This window comes from Chelonoidis abingdonii, chromosome 7 (genome assembly GCF_003597395.2).
Source record: "Chelonoidis abingdonii isolate Lonesome George chromosome 7, CheloAbing_2.0, whole genome shotgun sequence".
Lineage (NCBI taxonomy): Eukaryota > Metazoa > Chordata > Testudines > Testudinidae > Chelonoidis > Chelonoidis abingdonii.
In genome coordinates this window covers 56,303,529-56,327,436 of record NC_133775.1, presented here as the reverse complement: position 1 = coordinate 56,327,436, position 23,908 = coordinate 56,303,529, and the positions used below count along the sequence as shown (strand labels likewise).

At 48.4% G+C, this 23,908-nt stretch overlaps 2 protein-coding genes across 6 annotated transcripts in view; one reads left to right on the top strand and one right to left on the bottom strand.

Annotated features, from left to right (window-relative positions):
- Positions 1-7,936, top strand: part of RGSL1 (regulator of G protein signaling like 1) — a 41,252-nt gene extending 33,316 nt beyond the window's left edge. Inside the window, 3 exon segments of the mRNA XM_032769419.2 lie at positions 4,024-4,119; positions 5,984-6,047; positions 6,923-7,936. Of these exon segments, the coding sequence (XP_032625310.2) occupies positions 4,024-4,119; positions 5,984-6,047; positions 6,923-6,959 (197 nt within the window). The 3' untranslated portion in view covers positions 6,960-7,936.
- Positions 1,842-22,254, bottom strand: LOC116818489 (2-5A-dependent ribonuclease-like). Of its 5 annotated transcripts, none has more exons than XM_075067880.1 (9): positions 22,029-22,244; positions 18,574-18,611; positions 15,945-17,623; positions 15,434-15,525; positions 12,216-12,427; positions 11,918-12,050; positions 9,213-9,331; positions 8,726-8,823; positions 1,842-3,146 (listed from the first exon to the last, which is right to left on the bottom strand). In XM_075067880.1, the coding sequence occupies exons 3-9, from the start codon at positions 17,425-17,427 to the stop codon at positions 3,094-3,096; spliced, it is 2,190 nt and encodes a 729-aa protein (XP_074923981.1). In that variant the 5' UTR covers positions 17,428-17,623; positions 18,574-18,611; positions 22,029-22,244; the 3' UTR covers positions 1,842-3,093. The 5 variants fall into 5 exon arrangements, with proteins under 5 accessions (XP_074923981.1, XP_074923983.1, XP_032625311.1 ...); XM_075067882.1 differs by having other exon boundaries at positions 11,918-12,047; XM_032769420.2 differs by lacking the exon at positions 18,574-18,611 and having other exon boundaries at positions 22,029-22,254.
- Positions 22,255-23,908: the final 1,654 nt, after the last annotated feature.

Here is a 23,908-nt window from a genome sequence, read left to right as displayed (position 1 = left end):
GATGCGACGCTTCTTGGGGCGGGGTCTTGGGCAACACGACTCTCGGGGTGTGGGGGCGGCGCTCTTTGTCTTGGGTTGGGGCGGCAAAAATGTTGGAGGCGGCACTGCTCCCAGGCAGGTTTGGAGATGAATGCAGATTTAGGGGTGATTCATCTCTCATGTAAGTTCGCTGACATCAGTGGCTTTATACTAGGGCTGAACTGAGCTATTACAATGCAGAGAAGCTGTGGTCAGTGCTTGGGGGTGATACTCACTAGAGTTCAGATGTGAAGTGGAGTGACTGGTATAGAGGACATTCTCCTAAGGATCAGGGACAATTTTCACTCCTCCTCAGCCTGGCACTTAGTACCAGCTCATTTAAGAACCAAACTATGAAATGATACTAAGACATTAGCAGTGAAGTGGTTGTCACTCCCTCTGACACCTTGGATTGATTCCTCACTGAATAGTCATGTGGCAATTTTCTAATTGACTTACCACTTTTAATCAAAATAGTCATTTTTTTTATGAAAAGAGTTTTATTTTCTTTAATAGTTAGAATAGAAAACTGAGAGAGAGTCAGGAGTAGGGTTCTATTCTCTCTACCCCATCATTGAATGACATTGGTCAAGTCATGGAACTGCTGTGCCTCAATTTCCCTGCATATAAAATGAAGATCTGGAGTCTTGATTCTCTTTGTTACAGCAGTTCTTTGTGGCTCTGTTGATCTGAGTGTTGAATCAAGACCATTGATGTCTGTTGAGATGCATATCAAGATGTACTGACCCAGGCCAAACAGAGCTCAATATTTATCCCAAGGAACAATAAATCTTATTTTCACTCAAAGTGGAAGTTACTATGTGTAACCATGTCAACCTCCCTTCCTTATTTGTTTGTGGAATGTTTAACAAGGGGCTTCTGAGACCAGCTCCTCAATATGTCACGGCTCTGGTCCCAAAGTCAGGATTATTGACCTCCGGAGGAGGCAGACAAAGTTTGATTCATCACATGATTATTCTCAGCCAAACATCAGTCAAAATTTCAATTGCACATAAAAAGACTTAAGGTATCTATCTGACAGGGCTGTTTGGGAGGGTTAATAAATCTTCATAAAAAGCTTTATGGAGAGAGCTATATGCAGTACATGCAAATTATTACTAACTATTTCTGTTCCATGCTGTCCACTCCCAGGCACCAGAGTTTGTGTTAAAAACCATGATGCTTTGAGATGTGACCAATCATTATCCCAGTATCCAAGTGTTGCTCTGGACTGGACAGCAAATGGAATAGATTGAAATGGCACTTTGTTCCGTCCCGTCCTGGCCATAATCCGGCAAGGAGTGCCAATTGGGCAGACCCCTATGCCTGCACAAAGCTCCTTGCAGGACTGGGGCCCCAGCAGAATCCAAACTCTGTAGCTAGGGCCTTTAACAGTGTCATGGCATAATTCCCAAATCTGAACCTTAGCGTCCAAAATATGGGTACCAGCATGAATCCTCTAAGCTTTATTACCAGCTTAGATCCTGTAGTGCTGCCACCAATCAGGACTTAGGGTAGAGCGCCTGATAAGCTCTGGTCTCCCCCAAAAACCTTCCCTGGGGACCCCAAGACTCAGATTCCTTGAGTCTCACAACAAAGGGGAATAAACCATTTCCCTTCCCCCTCCTTTCTTCCTCCCAGATTCTCCCCGCCCTGGGTACACTAGGAGAGATAGACAGATTCAAGCTCCGTGAATCTAACACAAAGAGATAAACGCAGAGAGCAGGTTTTCCCTCCCCCCGTCTTCTTCCTCCCACCAATTCCCTGGTGAGTGCAGACTCCCTTCCCTGGAGTCTTACCCAAGATAACCAAAAGATCAATTAGATTCTAAAAAAGAGGAAAACTTTAATAAAAGAAGGAAAAACATAAAAATTGTCTCTATAATCAAGATGAAATATTACAGGGTCTTTTAGCTTATAGACAATAGAAAGAAAGCTTTCTCCAGCAGAAATACAATTTAAGATACTTCCAGCAAATACACATTAAAACTCCACCAGCCAAATACACAGTTGCAATTACAGAAAAACAATTAAAAAGACTAAACTGTGTTTCTACCTTTGTACTTACACAATTGGAACAGAAGATTAGAGAGCCTGTAGGTATGTGTGGTCTCTCTCAGAGCCTAGAGAGAACAACCCAAAAATCCAAAAACCACGAACAAAGGCTTCCCCCCCTTGAGATTTGAAAGTATCTTGTTTCCTGGTTGGTCCTCTGGTCAGGTGTTGTTTGTTAACCCTTTCCAGGTGAAAGAGACATTAACCCTTAGCTATCTGTTTATGACAAACAGACTAACATCCTCACTAGAGCTGGCAGAGGACAACCCATAAATCACTCTGACCTCAATGTTATAGCTACTCACTGTCTTTGTGTCAGTTTCTAGAGTTGCCCATTAAATGAGAAGAACCATCTGCAGTTGTTACCAGTGTCCGCACTGCAAAGCTGAGATAGTGGTGGGAGAGCAAAGCAGATTCTCTTCTGCTTCATGTCATCCACACACTTGCCACCCAATCTCAGATGGCAGAATCTGTATTGTTGGTGTCGTTGTATGAGGACGGGGAAATACCCAGTTGGATTTCCAAACCCAGGATAAAACTGTATTTTAGGGCAGTCAGAAAAATCTTATTTCAATTTGCAAACTGAACTGTTTCTGCTGACTTTTGTCAAGATACTTTCCTGATCATGATCACACCCTAAAGTAAGAGCTTTGCCTAGTGAGGTTACTGACAGGATGGGTTAAATAGCTTGTTAAAAAAGTACTCTACAATTACTAGGAAAAATATCCTAAATATATACTGATCACACAAAAGCACCTTTATTTACTTTAGTTTATTTCTGGGATTACAGTCACTGCAAAGAAGCAGCTGAGCAGAGTAATGTCTCACAGCATAGACATATTTTAAATTCATCTCTCTTCCCAACCCCACTCCTCTTGGGTGCCTCTCTTTCGGGGAAATTCCCAAGGAAGAGACTTGAATTTTTCTTCCATCTGGCCACATACTGTCCCTGTTGCTCTGCTTGTGCCTTATTTTGTCATCAGCAGAGGATTGAGCAGCTTCGGGTGCTCAAAGCAATGTCTCAGCTGGGATTGTAGCCTTTGAAGATGTGATGAAGGACCTTCTTTAGGAAAGCTTGAAAAAAAAATATAATTCAGAACTTCAGATTTCTAATTCAGGGAGGAAGAAATTCAAATTACATCTGCCACATGAAGCTGAAGATAGTGCTTCATCCTACAAGTCGGTTTGTTTGGTTGTGTGAATGGAGAGGTAAAGAGGAAGCCACATGGAGCCACAAAGACACACAACTTTACACACAACCACATGATTTAACACATTGCCACACATGCCCAGCTGGCTGCATGTATATACTGGACTATGGATGTGGCTGGGCATGTGTGGCAATGTGTTAAACCATGTGGCTGTGTGTAAAGCTGTGTGTCTTTGTGGCTCCATGTGACTTCCTCTTTACCCCTCCATTCACACAACCAAACAAACCACCTTGAACAACATCCGACTAAACACAAGGCCCCACCTCCTATCCTTCAAGACCTATATCATGCATGGGATAGTCAGTAGCTCCTACCCTTGTTGTTCACCACTGCTGCAGCAAAACCTAGGTCAAGAGGTGGTTCCCTCCGTTATTCATTCGTCCTCTCATCTTGTTTCATTGATTGTGCCTGATGTTCAAGGAGAACAGCCTGCAACATCAAATGAGATGCTTGTTGGGCTACCCTGAGCTGCTTCGTTCCCCCTTTTGCCCAAGGATACGTGTCTATGTCACATCCCAGTCATTTAATATGGGATGGGGAGGAGAATCCAGTTTCATTCTCCAGTACCCCTCAATCCTGTCTGTCAATCCAGACGAAAGGAGCTGAAGAGGCCTGAAAATCTGTGTGGGAGCAGCTGGTTGGTAGAGCAGAGGAAGGGGGAATCTATTAGATGTATTAGAGAAGGATCCCATTGCTGGAGAAGTTACTGTGCTGTATTGTTTTGCCTCCTCTTTCAACAGAGGACTATCCAATCATTAGATTCACGCTGCTCAAGGGGATCCAGCTGCTGCTACCGCAGCCTCGGGAGGAAGTGGATTCTTCTACAGAGCAAAAGTGTAAGTAACTTTGCCCCTGAGGCTCTCTGACCTGGGAACCAAGTGCCTAGTGATGAGGAAGGAGCCTGGGAAAACAGACTCTCCTGTCTCTAGCTATTCCTGTCCACCTGTGCAGTACTGGGTTTACCATGGTGACATGGTGCTTGGCCCAGAGTCAGAAGGGGTCCCGGCCAGCCGAGCCAGCTAGGAAAGCTGCTCCGTCCCTGCCCCACCCTCACCCCACCTCTTCCCACCCCTGCTCCGCCCCAGGCCCACCCCCACTCCACCCCTTCCCCTGAGCTACGTCCTGGCTGGGGGCTGCAGCAGGAGTCGGGTGTGCCCCGCACTCACTGGGTGGCGGGAAGGGGAAGCAGGGGCATGGGGAAAGAGGCAGTGGGGAAGGAAGGGGGTGGGATGGGGAGGAGATGGAGTGGTGGAGAAGGGGCATGGGATGGGGAAGAGAAGCGAACAGGGAAAGCAGAGGCCCAGCATGCAGATCACCTTCGCAGCAGCTGGGGCTCCTCTGTTAAACAGGCCCATCAAACCCTCACCCTGACAAGCCCCACCTCCCTTTCATCTGTACCACCCCAATAAGCCCCCCCCCGGCACCCTCCCCACTGAGCCTCAACCACCTACACCTGGACCCCCATCCAAATAAACCCCACCTTCCCTGCACCCAGACCTCCCCCCTCCCCCACTGAGCTCCAACCACTTTCACTTGGTCCCCCCTGCAGACTCCCATTGCCCCTGCACCTGGAACCTCTCTGTGCATCCAGATCCCCCACTGAGCTGCCTGCACTCAGACTGCCCCCCACAGAACCCTCTTATCCCCATCTGGATACCCCCTCTGCACTTGGATCCTGCTGCCAGGCTGAGCCTCCCTGCCCATATCCGGTGTGCCTGGCCCTGGCGCAAAAGGGACGGGGCCCCAGGGTGTTTCTGTGGCAGACTGGCCCTTGTGCTGTGTCAGGGTCAGGTTCAGCCTCACAGCCAAGTCCCTGTCCCAGGGGGGCAGGGGAGACTGCAGGTTATGCTCCCACCTCCATGCAGCCAGTGGCCTGTGTTCCTCATTGCCATAGTGGAGCTTCCACATTTATTTATTGTAAAAAAAAAATTGCAGAATTTTAAAATATTATGCACAGAATTTGGTGCAGAATTCCCTCAGGAATAGGGGTTACTGTACAGCTGTGATGGTGGGACTGCGAAGGGGGTGCTGGACAGTAGGGGATCTGTGGGTGGGGGAGCTGGGCAGGGGGTATGGTGTGCAGGATGCTGTGCAGTTGCGGTGGGAGGTCAGTTGGAGAGGTCTCTGGGCAGGGGGTGCTGGGCATAGCGTGTCCAGGGGCATTGGGCATAGGGATCTGTGGGGGAAGTCTCTGTGTGAGAGGGTGCTGGGCATAAGGGCAGGGCACTGGGCAGGGGGGCAGTGTGGAAGGGGCACACTGGCAGCGCAGGACTGGGTGGGCCAGTGTGTGTCTACCAGTTGTGGGTTTGTAAACAGTGCCCTTGTGCTAGGCTGAGTGGAGCCATTCCCGCTGCACTTCATTGCCCCCAACCGATCTCTCGCTCTGCGGACCACCCCCCATCACATGCCCTATTTCCCCAATGGGGGCCCACAAATATCTTTGGCGCTGGGCCCACAAAAAGTTAAGCCAGCCCTGCACCTGTGTAGATGTTGCCAGGCCACCTTGAGAGCATCACGTCCCCCTGCTGATCTCTTTATCCCAAAGAGAACTTAGGAATGCTCTTTCTCTTGAGTTCACCTTCCTATCTGCCCAGGAAAAAGGGTGCTTAGATGTTAGAATGTTGCTGGTTGCTTGTGTGGAGGGGGCCTGCAGTGTGATTTTCAATTCATGATGGAAAGTTCTCTCGGATTTTCTCTCAGCATCGTCTGGAAGCCTCATCTGGAAAAAGCCTCCATCTGGCATTTGCGTGACCCAACAGATTGGGTAGGTAATGACTGGGAAACCTCATCTCCTTCCATCCAGACCCGGTGCGAGTGCCCAGCATGAGGTGGAAATCACTCACTTCCTAGGCTGAGTACAAATTGTGTGGGCATGCCAGCTCCCTGTCCCCCCAACTTACCCCGGGCACAATGAAGAGTGGGGAAAGTAACCCCAGCTGAAGATGACTACAGAATAAGGGGTCCTGCTTCTGTTCCTGGCTCTGCCACAGACTCCCAGTGAACTAACTACTCTCTCAGGGCCTCATTTTGCCATCTATAAAGTGGAGATAACAACACTTCCCTTCCTCGGGCATTGTGAGACTAAATCTTTGGAAGGCACTCTGATCCTGCAGTGATGGGAGCATAGAGGGACTCCGAAAGACTGTACTCTCCAGTGCTTTGTCCAGTTCAATTCCAAACAGTCCAAGAGAGAGAGAGTTTGGGAGATTATGCCCAGTCCAAGAGACCTCACCATTGGGATAGCTTCCCTGATAGTCAGGCTTTTCATTTCACTGCTTCTGGTTAAGAGCCCTTGGACCATTCTCAACTTTAACTCCAAAGTAGAAAGTAGGACTAAGTCTAGATGGAGTCAGGATGGGTTGATGAATAATATGTACCGACACATGCTCATGGACCAAGGACTAGGGCCAGGAGGGAGTGGTGGGACATGCTGAAACTTGTTCTGCTTTTGAGGAAATGACTGTATCCATGACAACATTTGCATCATACAAACCAAAACTCAGTAGGGGTGGATGGGATTGTTGGCTTCTCAGCTTTGTTGCAATTCCAGTGCATTTGTATAGTACAGGGTCGGTGCCCTCCTGTCCCCCGCCCATCGTGGATTGGCATTGCCTGACGTTCTTGCTCTTTTTCCTTCAGGCAACAGCTTCAAGATGCTTCTAAAAAGCCATCCTAATCCATCCCCGTTTGCACGATTTGAGTGCACCCAGAGGCTGGCTCTGAAGGCACAGCAGTGCTGCAGGTCAGGACTGAGGTGCACTAGCAAGGCCGTGGTGGGAGGTCTGGACTAGAATATCAGGAGTTGTGGCAGGTCAAGCATTAGGTGCTTTGGCAGACCTATGGGTTGCACAACACCTGTTCTCATAGTCCTTGGCTATGGACAATGATGGCATCTTCTGCCTTCAATAATGTTCTTTAATCACTAGCCCCTTCCCCCATAAAGAAATAAGTGGAAGCGAAAGAAAGAAAGAAAGGTCAAGGGAGGTAGGTCTAGGCACTAGGACAGGCAGTGCCTGCCCACCCCTCCACTTGGGGGACAATAGCAGAGAGCAGCCAGCCGGAAACTCCAGCCAGCAGGGCAAGAGCAGCCAGAGCAGGGACCTCTAGACATCGCAGTCAAAACTGTAGCCGGTTCTGACTTTCCCTGCCCTGACTGGCTGTTTGCTCCAACCCTCCCTCCCCCTCCTCACAGTATCTTCACCTCACCTTCAGTCCACACCTGCTCCTCTTATCTTCTCCCCTGCCCTGTCCCCTTCACCTCCCTTTCCATTTGGCTGATCCCCTCCTAAGTAAAGCCACCCCTCACCCCGGCCCAAAATAGTTGTGGAACGAACATGATGTTTGCTGCCATCCCGCTGATCGCTCCACTTGTGTGTTAGACCCCTTCCCCCAGCCTGAGGCTGTCTAGTCTCTAGAGACAATATTGTCTTATTGTTTCCTTGTACTTCCCAGTTGGTCCATCTCCACCTGTTGTCTCATCTTGAGATTCTAAGCTCTTTGGGGCTGGGGCTGTCTTTTTGTTCTGTGTTTGTCCAGCTCCTAGGGCTATGGTCCATCACTGGGGCTACTAGGCACTTCCGTAACACCAATAAATAATAATTAATAGGTTTGCTGCTTGGGCATATTGATTCCCTGGGTGTACTGCTCTTGTCCCAGTTCTCAGAGGGAGTTGTTCCAACAACTTACACAAAGTAAGCAGGCCCCCTCTGTGCCTTTGAAGCAATATTGCAAGAGAATCTGGTCTCTCTGTAAGGCCTTGTCTACCCTGGGGATATGCCCCAGTTACAGCTACCAGTCGTCCGCCACCAAGGTAGTTGCACCAGTACAAACTCCCAGTGTGGGCAGGCAAAAGCTCTACCAGCTGCAATTTGCACTGAGGGAGCTTGAGACTGCTTGAAGCAGGGGCAGGCTGCATCATTGCTAACCTAACTGCAGTTTAAAGCCGCGTTGCCTGTCTACACTAGTGCAGCTACTGTGCTGGCTGAAATCCCCAGTGTATACAAGGCCTAAGGGAGCTGTATCCGTCCCCCACTATCCTTCTTGCTTGTTAACTGCCCAGAAGTCATTGCAGTCTGTGATGTAAAGTGTTTTTCCCCTTCACAGAGACAGCGGGAAGCCTAGTGCTCCAATGTTATTAGTGGATGCTGCAATGGTTGAAAAAAGTTCTGAGTTTCAAGCAACATGCACAGAGAAACTTTCTGCTCAGATGCTAGCAAGTGCAGAGAATAAAAGGTTCTGTTCACTAGATGTGTTCCTAGTGCCCATCTGTCTGCCTCTAAATAAAAATAGCAGAGCAACCTCCACAGTGAATTCCTGTCCCTTCAGACTCTAAACAAACCACATGAGCCTCTGAATCCATCTCCTGTTCTCACTCTGATCCCCTTTTTGGAGATGCTAGAGAACTGGAGGCATTCACCAAATAGGTAATTAAATCCCACCAACCTCTGTCCACACGGCACAAATGCTCATAGACATAAAATGTCAGATCTGGAAACCGGTCAACAAAATACTGTGATGGGTTCTGGATTATTTCCTTGAACCTAGAATAGAAAACAGATGATTTTACGTGGGGCATCCCAATTCACTGTGAAGTATCAAAGAAGTAGGTTTTCCCACTTTTCATCAGTCTTTGAGAGAATTTCCTGGAAACAAACTAAGGTCCATGCTCTCCCTGCTTTGCATCTGTGGCTTCTTCCTTTCTCACCCTTGTTCTCCTGGCCGGGGATTAAAAAAAAAAATCACTTCACTGGTAGGGGGGGCGGGATTTTGGCCACTAGTTTTCAAAATCTGGTTGCAAAATGCCCTTAAAGTTGTTTTTTGTTTTTTTATAATGCTGGAAGTGAAAAAAGGACCCCCTCCCACCCATCTCCCCTCGCAGTCCCCAAGAACTATCTTCATCTGGGACATCAATCCCGATATGACCACTTACCATCGCGGTTTTACACCATAGTGCGCCCCCACATTTCTGATTAACCTCAACAGGTCAGTGACAGTATCTTTATAGGGGCGGCGTCTCTGTTCCATGTTTTCCAGAACATCTTGATCAATCTGAAAAATGACCCATAAGAGATGGGTCACTCCATGAGGTTCCCATACCATAGAAAATATTCTCCTCCTTCCCTCTCCTTCTTGTCCCCTGGCTACTGTGATCTCCCACACTGGAAACATAGTCACTACCCCATTATTTCTTATATTTTCAACAGAATTTTATAGCTGCAGTGATAGTTAAGGCTGTATAACTGTTTCCATCATAACCCCCTACTGTCAGTCACTCAGAGCTCTCCAAAACTTTTCACGTCTCAGGCTGAAATTTTCCAGGTTCAGTGTCTGTCTGGGGATAAATTGGGCTCGCTTTGTTTTTTTCACAGAGTATGAGCTAAAACAATCCAGCTGTTAAGAAAATGTAAAGAAAAAAAAATTAAGAACCTTCCCTATTATAAGCAAAACCACCACCCAGCCTTGCAACCCCTGAGAGCCAAAAGGACTAGATCAAAGAAAGCTGAAATTTAGCTGGGAGAAAATAAACCAATGTAAAGAGAAATACCTCTGGTGACTTGTGGCTTTGTTTCTGCAATTTGCAGGGTCTTGAAATCACGGTTTGCACATGCACAGTGCTTTGTACAAGTACAGGGATTTTTTAGCCATTCTTAGCAAAGTTCTAAATGCGAGCATGCGACACTGCACGTGTGCATGACTAGCCTAGATGCACTGTGAGCATGCACAGCTATGTTACGCATTGAGACCCCAATCCTGCAAGCTCCTTCATGCAGGCAGACCATTATATCTGTACAGAGACTCACTGAAATATCATAGGGGTCTACCCACACAGAGCAGACACTACACCCGATCAGAGCCAGAGGCCCGAGAAGCGAATTTACACAAAGGCCTCAGTGAGTGTACATTTACTGCACACCAAAAGTATTTGTTCCAACAGGTAGGGCTCCACAGAACCTTTTGCATTACTGACTAAGGTGCACAGTCACTGCACACCTGATACAGAGAATTCTGGTGGGTCCAAACCGTTCTAAGTTATGGATTTTTTTTTTTCCCTTTCAAGCCATAGGAATCCCATCAAAAGTCAGGAAGTGCCACAGTTAAGACTGTATATGCAACCTTAAGTCCCCTTATACATAATGCATAATATTCAGGACCAAATTCATGTAACAGAGTTTAGAATTTGGCTCAGAGACGCTAATTACATTATATACTATTTGTCATATAATACAACACAACACAGGCTTTCCCCCCTAGAACCCTGAAAGGCGCATCTTTAAGGTGTGCAGTGAGGGCTTGATCCCTGACACCTATGGAAAGGCTCCCATTGATTTCAATGGGCATTGGCTCAGGCCCTGTGGAGCCCATTCACTACATATCTTCAGGTATGTACAAGGGAGCAGAGTTAGCGGAATGATGGTTTTATGGTTAAAGCACTGGACTGGGACTCAGGTGGTCTGGCTCCGGATTCAAGTTTCCAGCAGACTCCCTATGTGACAGACTCCCTCTGAATCAATCTGTGCCTCCATTCTTCATTTGTAAAATGAAAATTATACTTTTTCTTCCACCTTCTGTCTCTCATCTATTTAGATTGTGAGTTCCTGAGGGCAGGAATTCTCTCTTACTATATGTTCATGCAGCACCTAACATAATGGGGCCTTGATCTTGGTACGGGCTGTTAGGTACTACTTTAATACAAAAATAAATAATAATTAGCATTAAATGTGTAACCTTAATTTTGTCATTTCCTGATTTCTGAGTGCTTAAGTGCGCAACCTGCATGATAGTATGTGGGGGAGGGGATTCAGAACGAAAAAAAACGGCAAAAAACATACTTAAAAAGGTACAAAACTGATGAAGTTTTCAGATATTTAAAATATGAAATGACAATATAGGAAAAAACACAATGCATTTTCTTCAGAAGAAACTATGTATATTAGCAATTTGGCAAACCAATTCAGATTCCATTTTGTACAGGAATCCACTGATGATAATGTTATTTACTATCAGTGCACTGGAAAAATATGTATATTGAATGATGCCTTGATTATGTGTCAATTTCATTCTGCCAAATCCCTTGGTTGGCCATTAGCTGCTTTTGATCACTAAATCAAATAGGCTTTGGCAAGAGGGCCTCCATTTCACCTTGCAATGGACAAGGTAAGTAATAAAAAGCATTTATAGATTCCTTCAGCCTTGCCACCTGCAACAGGTATCTGTCTTTGAAGACATGGTGGACACAGAACATGAGCAGACTGAGAAAAGGTTGAATACAGCCAGTAGTCCTACCAACCATCAAGCAGAAAGGACTATGATGACGCTACCAAGAAGAGAGAAAAGGAAATTAATCTTGACCCACAGTAAGGAATCTAGGCTGAGACATCTGTGGCCCACATACAGAAAAAAACTTAGGGCCTATAAGTCTTCAGGGACACCCTTCCTAGTACAAGCTGCCTATTGTTATTTATTTTATGATTTAAATGCCAACAGCATGCTGGGTGCTGTATAAGACACTAATTGACAACGGTCCTAGCCCTGGAACATTTGCACTATACAACAAAGATACAGAGAAAACAGGACACAGTGGGAAGCCTATTTCGAGGATTATTCTTAATATATAATTAGCTGATTAAAGCTTACCTTCTTAGTCCACTGGTAGAAGTGCTTCTCAGTTGTTGCTTTATTGCAATTCAAAGCTTTCACAATCTGACTCTCAGGATTATATTTTTCGATGTCTGGATTATTCCCAACATCCATAAGAAACTCAAACCTGCTGTGGAATTGAAAGAGAGGAAGGGATGGCCTTCAAGAATGTATACCTGCTATAGAGTTGAAGGTGAGCACATTTATTATCCCAGAATGGGGAGGTTTTGGCAGGAGCATTGCAGCTATTGTATTTATTGTTTGAGATCTTAGAACTATTGTTAATGACACTTACCTCTCATGGGTCCAGAAAAAGGGGTGGTGGAGCAAGTCTTCTAACTGAACTGAGTTTCCCCTATGGGGGGAGACCAAACTTCTTATGAGATCTTCAATCTCCAAGTGACCCTGCAAATCTGTTGGACATCTTGCAGCTACATCCTCTCCATCAGGTCCATCAAAAGGGACCTCACCCCGTGTTACAACATATAGGACCAACCTTCCGAGTGCCTGAGCAGGAGAACAAGCATCAGAATATTTCACTTGCAGAGACAAAACTTCCAGCAGAGAGAGCATACAGGGTTTGATCCTGCTCCCCTTGAGTTCAGAAGGAGCAGGACTGAGTCCATAATCTGTGTAGATTCAGTTATATATTCATCCTATGGGCCAAATTCTCTTTGTTCTGCTATTCTCAAGAAACAGCAGGTATAGCATCTTTACCAAAAATAGATATACGAATTGATAATATCTCCCACATAACAGGATCCCTTAAAAGAAGCTGTTTTGATACTGAAATCAAGGTTGTTGGGCTTTTTAAAAAAATGCTGCATGTAAAATAATGGAATCCATGGATCAAGGTTAAGGTTGTTGTGTTGTAATGAAATACACCTCTGCTCTGATATAATGTGATCCGATACAACACGAATCCGGATACTACGCAGTAAAACAATGCTCCAGGGGTGGGGCTGTGCACTCTGGCAGATCAAAGCAAGTTTGATATAATGCAGTTTCACCTATAACGTGGTAAGGTTTTTGGGCTCCTGAGGACAGCGTTATATCGGGGTAGAGGTGTATACATTTCTTTAGGCTAAGAAAGAATAATGTGCTTATGTTTATTTTTACATGAGTATAAGATGTTATGATGTTTTAACTATTCATTTCCTTGCTGTTAAAGATCTGGGTTTTGTAAATGGCGTGGTAGTTAAATAAATTGTTGATACTTAGCAACCATCACCATTTTTTTAAATTAATTTTTTTTTTCTTTTTGGGAGTTGGATGAACAATTTAACCAGTGGATGAACTGCTTTGCCTCTGCTGTATTCCCATAGGCCTAAATCTTGCAAAGGTTAACACATCTGCTTAACTTCACACACAGTGAGTGATGCCACTGAAGTCAATTGGATTGGGGCCTAAGGCCTATTTTAGGTATCTGTTACCCTCCCTTTACTGTGCGTGTAATATAAGGAAATGACTTGTCCTTCAACAATTTTATTTATCTTTTCTCAGTGGGTGGGTTGCAACCCCAGGGAATCATGAAAGGTAACCAGGGGTATCATGAGGCACTGAAATTATAATCTAAAGCAAAGAAAATCTCGCTCCACCACTCCCAATACACTTTACCCTTCAAAATCAAGTATTCTCTGTCAACCTTTCAAAACACACACACAAATAAATTATATAAGCTTAGTATTATCACTGATACTTTTTTATCCTTACTCTTATAGTAAATGTAACGAGGTTGCAACATTTTTTTAAGTTTCAGTAGGGGGTTGCCAACCTGAAAAGGTGGAGAAACACTGATCTACAATAAAAGAAACTAAAAAGTAACTTAGCTATAGCTTTGCAGCCAATTTTTGTCTGTTTCATTTTAAATGAACACTAATAAATATATTACGGCAGTCAGCCTCTTTGCAGTTTAGAACATGCTGGCCATTTCAACCAGAATAGCAGAGATCCTCTTGTCAGATTAGTGCACATTGTAAATAGCAACTTGCAATAGCTCAGAGGAAAAAGTCTTCAATGTTCACCTCTTGTAATGCCCAAAGGCCTTGCTTCTGGGGGAGAAAATACCCTTTTCTATTAAAAATTCAATTTTCCTAGGAGCTATGTCAACTTCTTATGATCTACTGCAAGAAGCTGACCAGCTCTTGGTCAAATTGCCCGTATGCTGCAGTGTGCTGTAGGTGTCATGGCCATTGTATTTTTATATCAAGTTTAAAATAAACTGAAAACAAGATACATAGAAAAGACTATGGGCCAGATTTTCTCCATCTGTGTGTAAAGCAAAGGGACGGAACTTTGGTTTGCAAGATTTTCACATATATTGTTCCACCGATGGAGTTCCGTTTCATCTCCTACCCCCACTGGGCAAAGCAACTTCCTAACAATAGATCTGACACTTCGCAGCCCCCTTCCTCCAAAGCTCCTTGCCTGCACGGCTCCAGTGGACTGGTATAGCAATGAAAACAGTATAGGTAGAAAAGAATTAAAAAGATATATATCACAAGATGTAGATCTAGCCAGGGAGAGTTGGCTTTGTCTGAAGAATAGATTGCAGTGCCACAACAGGGCTGCAGCCCTTTGATTTCTTGGCTATTTCTTACACATCATTATATTAGCATGTTGAAATTACAGTATCAAGTAGGTCCCTTATCAGAAGTGAGAGAACAATCGACTATTTCTATCACATGCATCTGCAATTTGTATTTTTTTTTAGCAGCATTGGAATGTCCAAAAAAATCAAGCCATCTGATTGGCTGATGCCAAATTGATTTCCTATCAACAATACTCTGACCTTCTGCATTGTCTATTTCTGTGTTTGATTCTGCAGAGACCAATCACTGTGTTGTTATGTTGGAGGTTGGGTTAACCACTGCCCTTCCTTCAGTATAAATGTAAGAAATAATCAAGGTCCTTTATGGAATAGATCGCTGAAACAACAGAGGCCAGCACTCAAAACACCAGCCATGCAGATCAGGTCAGAAACTGAGCTATGTGGGAAGAGAGGTTTTAAGGTATATTGCTTGTTGGAGATGGACTTGTGGCGGGGGGCAGAAACGCACAGAGACAGACAGAAAAGGCAGCCAAGGCACAGGCAAAGATGCGCTTACAGCTTGATGCTGACAAAAGCTAAGAGACAGCACTTTTGGGTAGAGTGCTGCCTGGGCAAAAGGCGTGGGACTGTGAGCAAAGAAACTGTCACCTGCGGTTTGATTTCTTTTATGTTCAGGGAAACTGGGCTTTATGTGCATTCTTTGTAAAGTAGCAGGATTGCATCAAAGAAATACCTGCTTCCATAATTTATTTCCTTTCCTAACAGAATCAACCCGCAAAATTCCAAATGTTAGCTAATCACTTGGCTCAAAAGGCATAACCACATGTTATTCTTGTATGAGCAGAGAGGGCTAAGATCCCTCCCACCAGGAAATTTAAAAAAAGAAAGACTAGGAAAAAAAAACAGAAAAGGGTAGAAAGTTGAAAAACTGTAAACACAATATTGGTATTAAGGAAAAGTACCTCCAAGTCTTCTTTGATTATAAGTTCCCTTTGGCCTTCAGCAAAACTGCTACTCTTATCAAAATCTGCAAGGAGAACTTTATCATCCGCATCTATCAAAGCAACATGATTTGTTAATAGTAAATGAATGGCTCCTGTGTGGTGTTGCATCTTTCTATTGTGTGGCTGAATTAATCCTTTGTTCCCTGGAGCAGGGTTACTCAGAGGGATGCCCTGATCCGTCCATATGATGGTAAAGCTGCTGAACTGCAGGCTTTGTTGCTGCTGAGATCAGGTTTCCTTTCCCCTTCTGTCTGTCTGTCTGTCTCTGACACACACAATATTCTTGTCTCGCACAAATATACATATTACAGCATCCTTGTACACATGCATAACATCCTTGTTGTGAAAACACACACACACACACCATGCAAGTCACTGGATTTGAATCGTCTATAATACCCTGCTTTCTAGAATTTCTCACCCAGCCAGGCAGCAGGATTAAATGGAACTGAATGTAAAACACACAAACCTATCAAAATGTTATGTGGGTGCAGGTCCCCGTGGCCTAATTCCAAAGAGTGCATATCTCTCACTGCTTCCAAGAGTGTCTTGAGGATGTCATGATTACTGACTGCCTGTGCAGATTTGCTCAGATGATCCTCAAGGTTGCTCTCACAGAGAGAGAGGCAGAAGAGCTGGCAGTTGCCATCAGTCTCAGTCCCAAAAAGTTTTACCATATGCCTGTTGCTATGGCAGTGACTGAGACACATGGATTCTCGTTTAGCCTTATCACTGCCAAGAAGGAATCTCTTCACAGCCACCTCTCTCCCCTCATGGAATCCCAGGTAGATGCCTCCTTCAGAGGTGCTCTCAATGCGGTAATTCTCATCAAATATGATGTTGAGTTTTCCGATCTGACGGGAATTTATACTGTGAAGACACCATAGTTGCTCTCCCCAGCGTTTGCTGATGGGTGCCCACTCATTAGGAGGCTGATTATTAGTAGTCGTAGCACCATATTTGACCAGCAGTGCCACCATTTCATTGTTGTAGTTCTGTTTGGCTGCAAAAATGTCACTACAATCAGCCCTGACTCCATTCTCACATAACAGCTTGGCTATTTCCTCATGGTTGTACTCCACAGCTATCTTCAGCGCTGTTTTGCCATCATTGCCCATGGCGTTAATGTCAACTTTGCCTGTCTTCAGTAACAATTCCACCAAATCCTGACTTTGCCTCTCTGCTGCCAGGATGAGCGAAGTCTTCCCATTTTCATCTCTTCCAGTAACATCAGCGCCACAGTCCAGCAGAAAGGAGACTATCGGTTCTATATTCTTGTTTTGTCTAAGTATGGTGTTCCTCTTCAGAGGCAGCCGTAATGCATGGATCAAAGCGTTCCTGCCAAAGTTATCACAGGCATGCACGCTGGCTCTCATCTCTTTCACGAGGATTTTCACAGCTGAGAGGTGGCCATTCCTGGCAGCATCCATCAGGGCTGTTCCTCCGCCTTTGTACACTTGTCTTTGTTGTGCACTGACCATCCGGCCCAAATTCACATCCCTCTCTTTCTCATCTGAGAAATTCTCATACAAGAATTTCAAGGCCTTCTCCTTCCCATACCAAGCAGCCTCCATAAAGGCGGTGAAGCCGTTGTTATCCTTCTCGTTTATTTCTGACCCCTTAGAAAGGAAGAGCTCCAAAAGGTTCACATTCCCCACTATGCCTGCTATAATAAAGGGAGTGGCACCATTGTCCTTTCTGGCATGTGGATCAGCACCCTGCTCCAGCAGAAGGTTAACAATCTCCTCCTGCTCAGCCTGTACAGCGCTGTGCAGAGGTGTCCAACCACCTTCTACCTTGGAATTGACATCTACACCTTCCTTCAACAGCTGCCGGACTGTCTTTACTGAACCTTTTTTGATAGCATCATGTAACTGAGATGCTGTGGCTGCTGCTGTTCCATTTCTGCAGCTGTTTGGTGCTGCCTTCTGACTGTTGCCTGTGGCCTCCATGAAGGCTAAATCAGTGGCTGTGCCCTTTGCTCCTCTTTGTCCCTTGATGAGCAGTTTTTAGAACAAAAATTATTTCCCATACAATCGAGCTAGGAAGAAGGGTGTGGATCTACATCTGCCTGTGATGAGGGCAGCACATAGTGCTTCACTGTGCAGTCCTGAAGATTCCCTCAGGAGTTTTTTTCAGCTGTTTCACCTGGTTAACAGAAAAAGTAGCATCGCCTGTTAATTTAATCTCAGAGTTTACAGTTGCAATAAGTGTTCTTTAGAGCCATTCCCGCTCCAGACTTATAATTATAATGAATTCATGGGAACAGAGTGGGAGATCATGTTTTCTAATGGACTAAAATGAATACTATTAAATTCATTTTCTTAATCCTGGTGTAAGGGGACTGTTGCTCCCTTACTAAAATTCAGTGGGGTGTTTTGGTTGGCTGGCTCCCAGTACTAAAAGGGGAGGGTTTGATGGGAAATCAGGACCCTCAGACTGACAGTCTCCAAGAACAATGGAGAGAGGCCAATGCTCCAGGTCAGCCTGATTGACAGGGCGGGCAGGCTAATCAGGGAGACAGGAGGCCAGGATGGGTCCCATCCTCCTTTGAGTTGGAATTGCCTGGGTCAGACAGAGTGGAGCTGAGCTAAGGAGAAAGTAGAGTGCCCAAGCTGAGCTGGAGAGCAGAGCCGTGCCAGATACGCAGGGGCCAGAACAGCAGCCACAGAGCCAGAGAGAGACGCAGCCCAGGGAAAGCAGATCCTGTGCTGCGAGCAGAGCTGCAGCCACAGAGCCAGAGATACAGCCCAGGGAGAGCAGACCCTGTGCAGGGAGCAGAGCTGCAGCCACAGAGCCAGAGACACAGCCCGGGGAAAGCAGATCCTGTGCTGGGAGCAGAGCTGCAGTCACAGAGCCAGAGATACAGCCCAGGGAGAGTAGATCCTGTGCTGGGAGCAGAGCTGCAGCCATAGAGCCAGGTGTGGTGAGCAACTGGGGACAGCCAAGGAGGGGACCTTGGGCAAAAGGCCCAGTGCAGCAGGCCAGGCTGGGAGGGGGATGTTAACCCAACGGGGAGCAGATGCTGTGAAGAAGGGTCCAAAGCCTGGAGGTGTGTGGCAGCCACCACCATTGCAAGTGTCCAACCCATGGCATACCTGCAGCACAGCCAGGGCCTGAGAAGGAGATCTGGGACCTACAAGGAACAGAAGGGAAAGTGCCTTGATGTCCAGAGACACTGTTTGTAATGTTCCCTGCCACAGAGCGGGGTGATGTGTTTTCCTTTAACCTTTCCTATTTTTCCTTATTTTTTCCTTTAAATTAATTGTTAAGTAAACAACTTGTATTTGCTTTAAATTGTATGGAATAATCAGTGGGTCAGGGAGGGGCCCAATGCAGAGAGGGTGCCCAGGAGTGGGGACACCCTAGCCCCTGTCCTGGGTGACCACAGCAGGGTTGGGAGTTGAGCCCCCCAGGAATCCTGGGCCCAGCCTTGTTGGGGTTACGAGGACTCTGCCAGACAGGAGAGTGGAAGGGAAGTCCTCAAGGGCAGGGATGCCTCTGGGTAAAGGAAGTGGGAGCGAGGACTCAGATTCTTTCACTGGCCCACTTCACCAGGGTAGCGCACAAGCCAGGAAAGTTCCCCACAATAGCAGGACCATTCCCCCGCTTATGCTGGATTAGTGCCCAAATCCCAAGAGGTGAAAATCTACTGTGCACTAGAATGCTGTATTATGTAACCCCCTAAATGGATAGATCAATACATTCAGAGGGAGTGTGGAGTTATCCCTTGCTCTTGAGAGGAGAGGGAGGCCACTCCGCCTCACTACAGGCAGACAGCAAGTTTATAGGAGAAATTCCAGACCTTGAGCAGGGCAGAGCCACAGCCAGTCTTTAGCCTGCAGTTGCCTGGCTGGGGCCGACAGCAAGGAACAGTCTAGGGGGAGGAGGAGCTCTGGCCCTGTGAGCAGGGCAGAGCCACAAACCGTCCTTAGTCCAGCACCTTCTGGCAGGGCAGACAGGAAGTAACGGTTTACGAAGGAGCTTTGGCCAGCTGGGTGGCTAAATTCCCTGTAAACTGCTTGGCCACACAGCAGCCTATTTAGCACCGTGCAGGTACTCAGGGAACCAGCCCTGGCCTGGACCCGCAGCAGCTGGGATGCCCTTCCCCTGGCCCCTACTCAGCCCCAGACCTGCTGTGACTGGGGAAGGGGCACTTATCCCCAGCCCCTCCTCCTGCCGCAGCCCTGGAGCACCCTCCTGCACCCCAAACCCCTCATCCCTGGCCCCATCCCAGAGCCCACAACCCCAGCTGGAGCCTTCAGCCCCTGCACCACAACCCTCTGCCACAGCTCCAGCCCCAGCCAAAAGCCCTCATCCCAATCCTCTATCCCAGCCCTGAGCCCCTCATCCCTAGCCCCATCCCAGAGCTTACACCCCCAGCTGGAGCCTTCACACCTCTGCACCCCAACCCTCTGTCCCAGCCCTGAGCCCCCTCCCACACTCCGAACCCCTCAGCCCCACCCCCACCACATGAATTTCACATCACCTGCATATTGGTGCACATAACAAAATTCATTCTGCACATGTGTAGGAAAAATTAGAGGGAACACAGCTGGGTGGGCAGAGCAGGAAACATGCTTTTACCTAAGCCTCCTGGTTAAGGCAGCCAGGAAACACAGACTCTAAGGCAGGGGTAGTCAGTAAGCAGACCACAGTCCAAATCTGGACAGCCAGATACTTTTCAGGGGACACTGGGGGCAAAGGTGACATGTGAGCAGGGCACGCATGGTCATATGCCCCCTCCAACACATACACTTCTCCAGACACCTCTGGCAGCTGTGCTCTCAGTGTGTCACTGCAGCATGGGGAGGGAGCATGACAGCTGGCTGAGCTCCTCCTCTCTCTCTCTCCCCGCCACCCCCATATGGGGCTGTTTTCTCTTTCCTGCAGCTGGAGTCCCAGCACTACTGTCTACTTTGCAGACTATCCAGACTAGCGTGTGTGGGGAGTGGGGGACATTTCTCAGGAGAGGAGGAGAGGGAGAGGGAACAGGGCACGGACCAGCCCCATGCGCAGTGTTCCCTTTTTCCTTTTGGAAATATAGTCACACTGCGGTGGGGGTCACATGACCCTCCAGAACCTTTCATCTGTGCTCCCCACCCACTAGCCACAGCTACATGCCGCCTATACATGCGGGCTGAAGCTGAGCTGGGGCTGGAGCATGCGGATCCATGCTTGTGCTCTGAGTGGTCCCCGGAGTCAACCTGTCCCACCCCAGCCTCATGCCCCCCAACCATGAGCAGTGCCTGGAGCCTGCGCACCCACCCTGTTCTCACACCCCTGAGCCATCCCTGCCATAGGCGCCGACTCCATGGCAGCCCCTCTATCAGCACCTCCCCCAGCGCCTCCTGCCCACCGGCGGGCCCCACGGATCAACACCTCCCACTCCTTCCTAGCGTCTCAGCTGTTTCATGGCATACAGGAGGCTCTGGGGGAGACGGGGAGGAGCAAGAATGCAGCAAGCTAGGGGGAGGGGCCGACTGGATGGGAAGAGACAGCGTGGGGGTGGAGCAAGGATGGGGGCAGGAAGAGGCAGGGTGGGGCCTTGGGGGAAGCGGTGGAGTGCGGGCAGGGCCTGGGGCAGAGCCAGGGGTCTAATACCCCCTGGCACCTTGTAAAGTCAGCACCTGTGGTCCCTGCAGCACCCCACTCTGGCCTCATGTCCTCTCCAGCCCCCATACACAGCCCCAACCGGCCTCTTTCCCTCCACAGTCCACCTCCAGCCACCTGCTTCTGCCACATCCCGGCCTCTCACCATCTCCCCAGGGCTGCTATCTGGAGTCCCCTTGGTCCCTCCTGCTACCCAGAGCCTCCTTCCTGCCCCTCTGCTATCCCAGCCCCAGAACAGGCATCACACTGCTGGCTGGATCATGGTCCAACAGCTTCACTTCCTAGCTACAAGCTCAAAGGTACTCACACGTTCACCCCTGACCTCCCACCCCATCTCTGCTACTTGGCTCAACTGGGGGCACAGAGGAACATTGTGAGGCGGGGAGGGCAAGCAGATGACTCCAGCCAGCTCCATGCCTCCTGTTTTCAGTCGAGGGAAATAAGGTCACCTGACTCTCTGGGCAGGGCGGGCGGGGAGCTGATAGGCAATTGGGGAGCTTGTAGGGATAATTGGGGGTTAAGGAAGAGAACTGGGTGGGTGGGTCTGGAGTGGACCCTGACTATTCCTTGACCAAGAAATTGGGACCTTGACAAAAAATAGTTGTCTGCTCCTGCTCAAAGGGCTCTGGGCAGGGTGGCACAGAGCAGTGAGCAGACTTCTGCCAAGGCCTCCTGGCTAAACCAGCCTGCAAGCAAACAGTCTGGGGCCCGCAGTTTCCTGTCTGGGACAGACCACAAGCAACACACAGGCCCAGGGGTGGGGTTGGCAGCAGGGGGTAAAGGGTCCTGGGCCCACCCTACTCCACTGGCTCCCAGCCCAGGGGGCTAACAGTGGTGGATGGGTGTGCTGCTGGGTCAGCAAGGGTCCACCCACAACATGCTGACTCTCACTGTGGCAGCAGAATGAGATTAGAGTCTGGTCCTCCGGGCTACTTCCTACCACAGTCGGGTGTAAGGCCCCATGGTCCAAAGATCCTTGTCTCCTCGGAGTACTTGGCCTCTGGCAGCTCCTCGGGGTCCTTGTCTGCCTCCCCTAACTGCAAGGCATCGGTCCACTTGAGGGCTGGGCCGGGATCTTGCAACAGCTCCCTAGAAGTCGTGTCTGCTCCCTCCCATGACTCAGCAGCAGCTGAGCTCCAGGGCTCTCTTGTTCCTGGCTCTCTTGTAGAGCGGAAGGAGGATGGAGTTGGCTCCGCCCACTCCTCACTACAGAGTGTTGCAGACATAGGAGTACACTGAACAGCAATGATTTTTTACATTAATCTACGGCATGGGGAGCCCTCCCTTTTGAAATCTTAGCCCGAGGAGCCCTACCTATGCAACCCTATCTCTGTCTAGAGAAACCTTACCCTTTGGACATCTAGCACTAGCCTGGGGAGCCCTCCCCTCAGGAACCCTGACCCTATCCTGAGAAGCCCTAAAATTTGGGACCCTGTCTTACCAGGGGCAGTGAATTATATGGACCCGTGGTGCCTGTGCTCCAGCAATATTCAGGGCCTGGGGGCCCGGCTCCACCAATGTTCAGTGTCAGGTCTCTTCCCAGCCCTGCCTGCCGCCCCCATGTGCCTCCCCCGTGCATCCCTGCCTGCGCCCTGGACAGCTGCCCCCTGCAGCTCCGTGCTGTGCTCTGCCCTGCCAGCTCCCAGCATCCACTGCCGCCGCAAGCTCCTAGTGCCTCCCATCCACTAGTGCCAGGGCAAGCTGATCCAGCCTGACCCTGACCCTGCCCTTCCGCCTTGAACGGACGGGCCCTTCCCTCTTCCGGCGAGACCCTCCACCAGCACTGGGGGCCCCCTTGCCCACAGTCACCACTCCTGCTCCACACTGGGCAAGGGGCAGCTCCATCCCCCAGTGAGGCTACAATGAGGGGCAACAGCAGGGGAGGAGGTGCACACGTGATGGCAGCCCCTCACCCACCAGAAGGGAGGCGAGGGGGCTTCCTGGATGTGAGAGGGGCCCTAGGAGTACGTGCAATAACAGTGGTGCAAGGTGAACGTGCTGCCTGGGGGGAGAGAAGGGACCCCTCCCCCGGAGCTCACTGCTGCCTGCTGGGGGCGGGGTGGGGGAGCCCTCCTCTCTGGCCCCAGCCAGGGGCAGCCTGTCTGCACCCCAAACTCCTCATCTCCAGCCCTACCTCACCCCAGAGCCCACACCCCCAGCCTGCACCCCAACCTCTGCTCGAGCCCTTCCCACACCCCAAACCCCTCAACCCCAGCCCCACTCCAGAGCCCTCACATTTTTACATGATTGTTATATATATATATATATAAAAAATTCCCCTCTCACCCCTATGGGTGGTATGTGTCTTCCTCAACCTCGGGTCCTCTACCAGTGGCCTGGGAGTTTGAGGGTTCTGCGCAGTATCTTAGCTGTTCCTAGCACTGCAGTCTTCTGGACAGAGAGCTCTGATGTTGTTCCTGGGATCTGTTGGAGCCACTCACCCAGCTTAGGAGTCACAGCCCCGAGGGCTCCTACCACCACTGGGACCACTTTGGCCTTCACTTTCCACATCCTCTCTAGTTCCTCTTTCAGGCCCTGGTACTTCTCCAGCTTCTCATATTCCTTCTTCCTGATGTTGCTGTCACTTGGCACTGCTATATCTATCACCACCGCTGTCTTCTGCTCCTTGTCTATTACCACGATGTCTGGTTGATTGGCCAGTACCTGCCTGTCCGTCTGGATCTGGAAGTCCCACAGAATCTTAGCCCTGCTATTCTCCACAACCTTCTGTGGAATCTCCCATCTGGTGTTGGGAGGGTCTAGCCCATACGCTGTGCAGATGTTCCTGTACACAATGCCAGCCACTTGGTTGTGCCGTTC

What these genes read in the sequence shown, in the direction of transcription:
- LOC116818489 (XM_032769420.2), bottom strand. Translation starts at nt 17,427, where the DNA reads ATGGAGGCCACAGGCAACAGTCAGAAGGCAGCACCAAACAGCTGCAGA. An exon ending in CCCACATAACATTTTGATAG is followed by an intron (nt 15,526 to 15,944) that starts GTTTGTGTGTTT and finishes TTGCTTTGATAG; the next exon opens with ATGCGGATGATAAAGTTCTC. An exon ending in TTTGTGCCGTGTGGACAGAG is followed by an intron (nt 3,147 to 8,725) that starts GTTGGTGGGATT and finishes TTTTTTTTCAAG; the next exon opens with CTTTCCTAAAGAAGGTCCTT.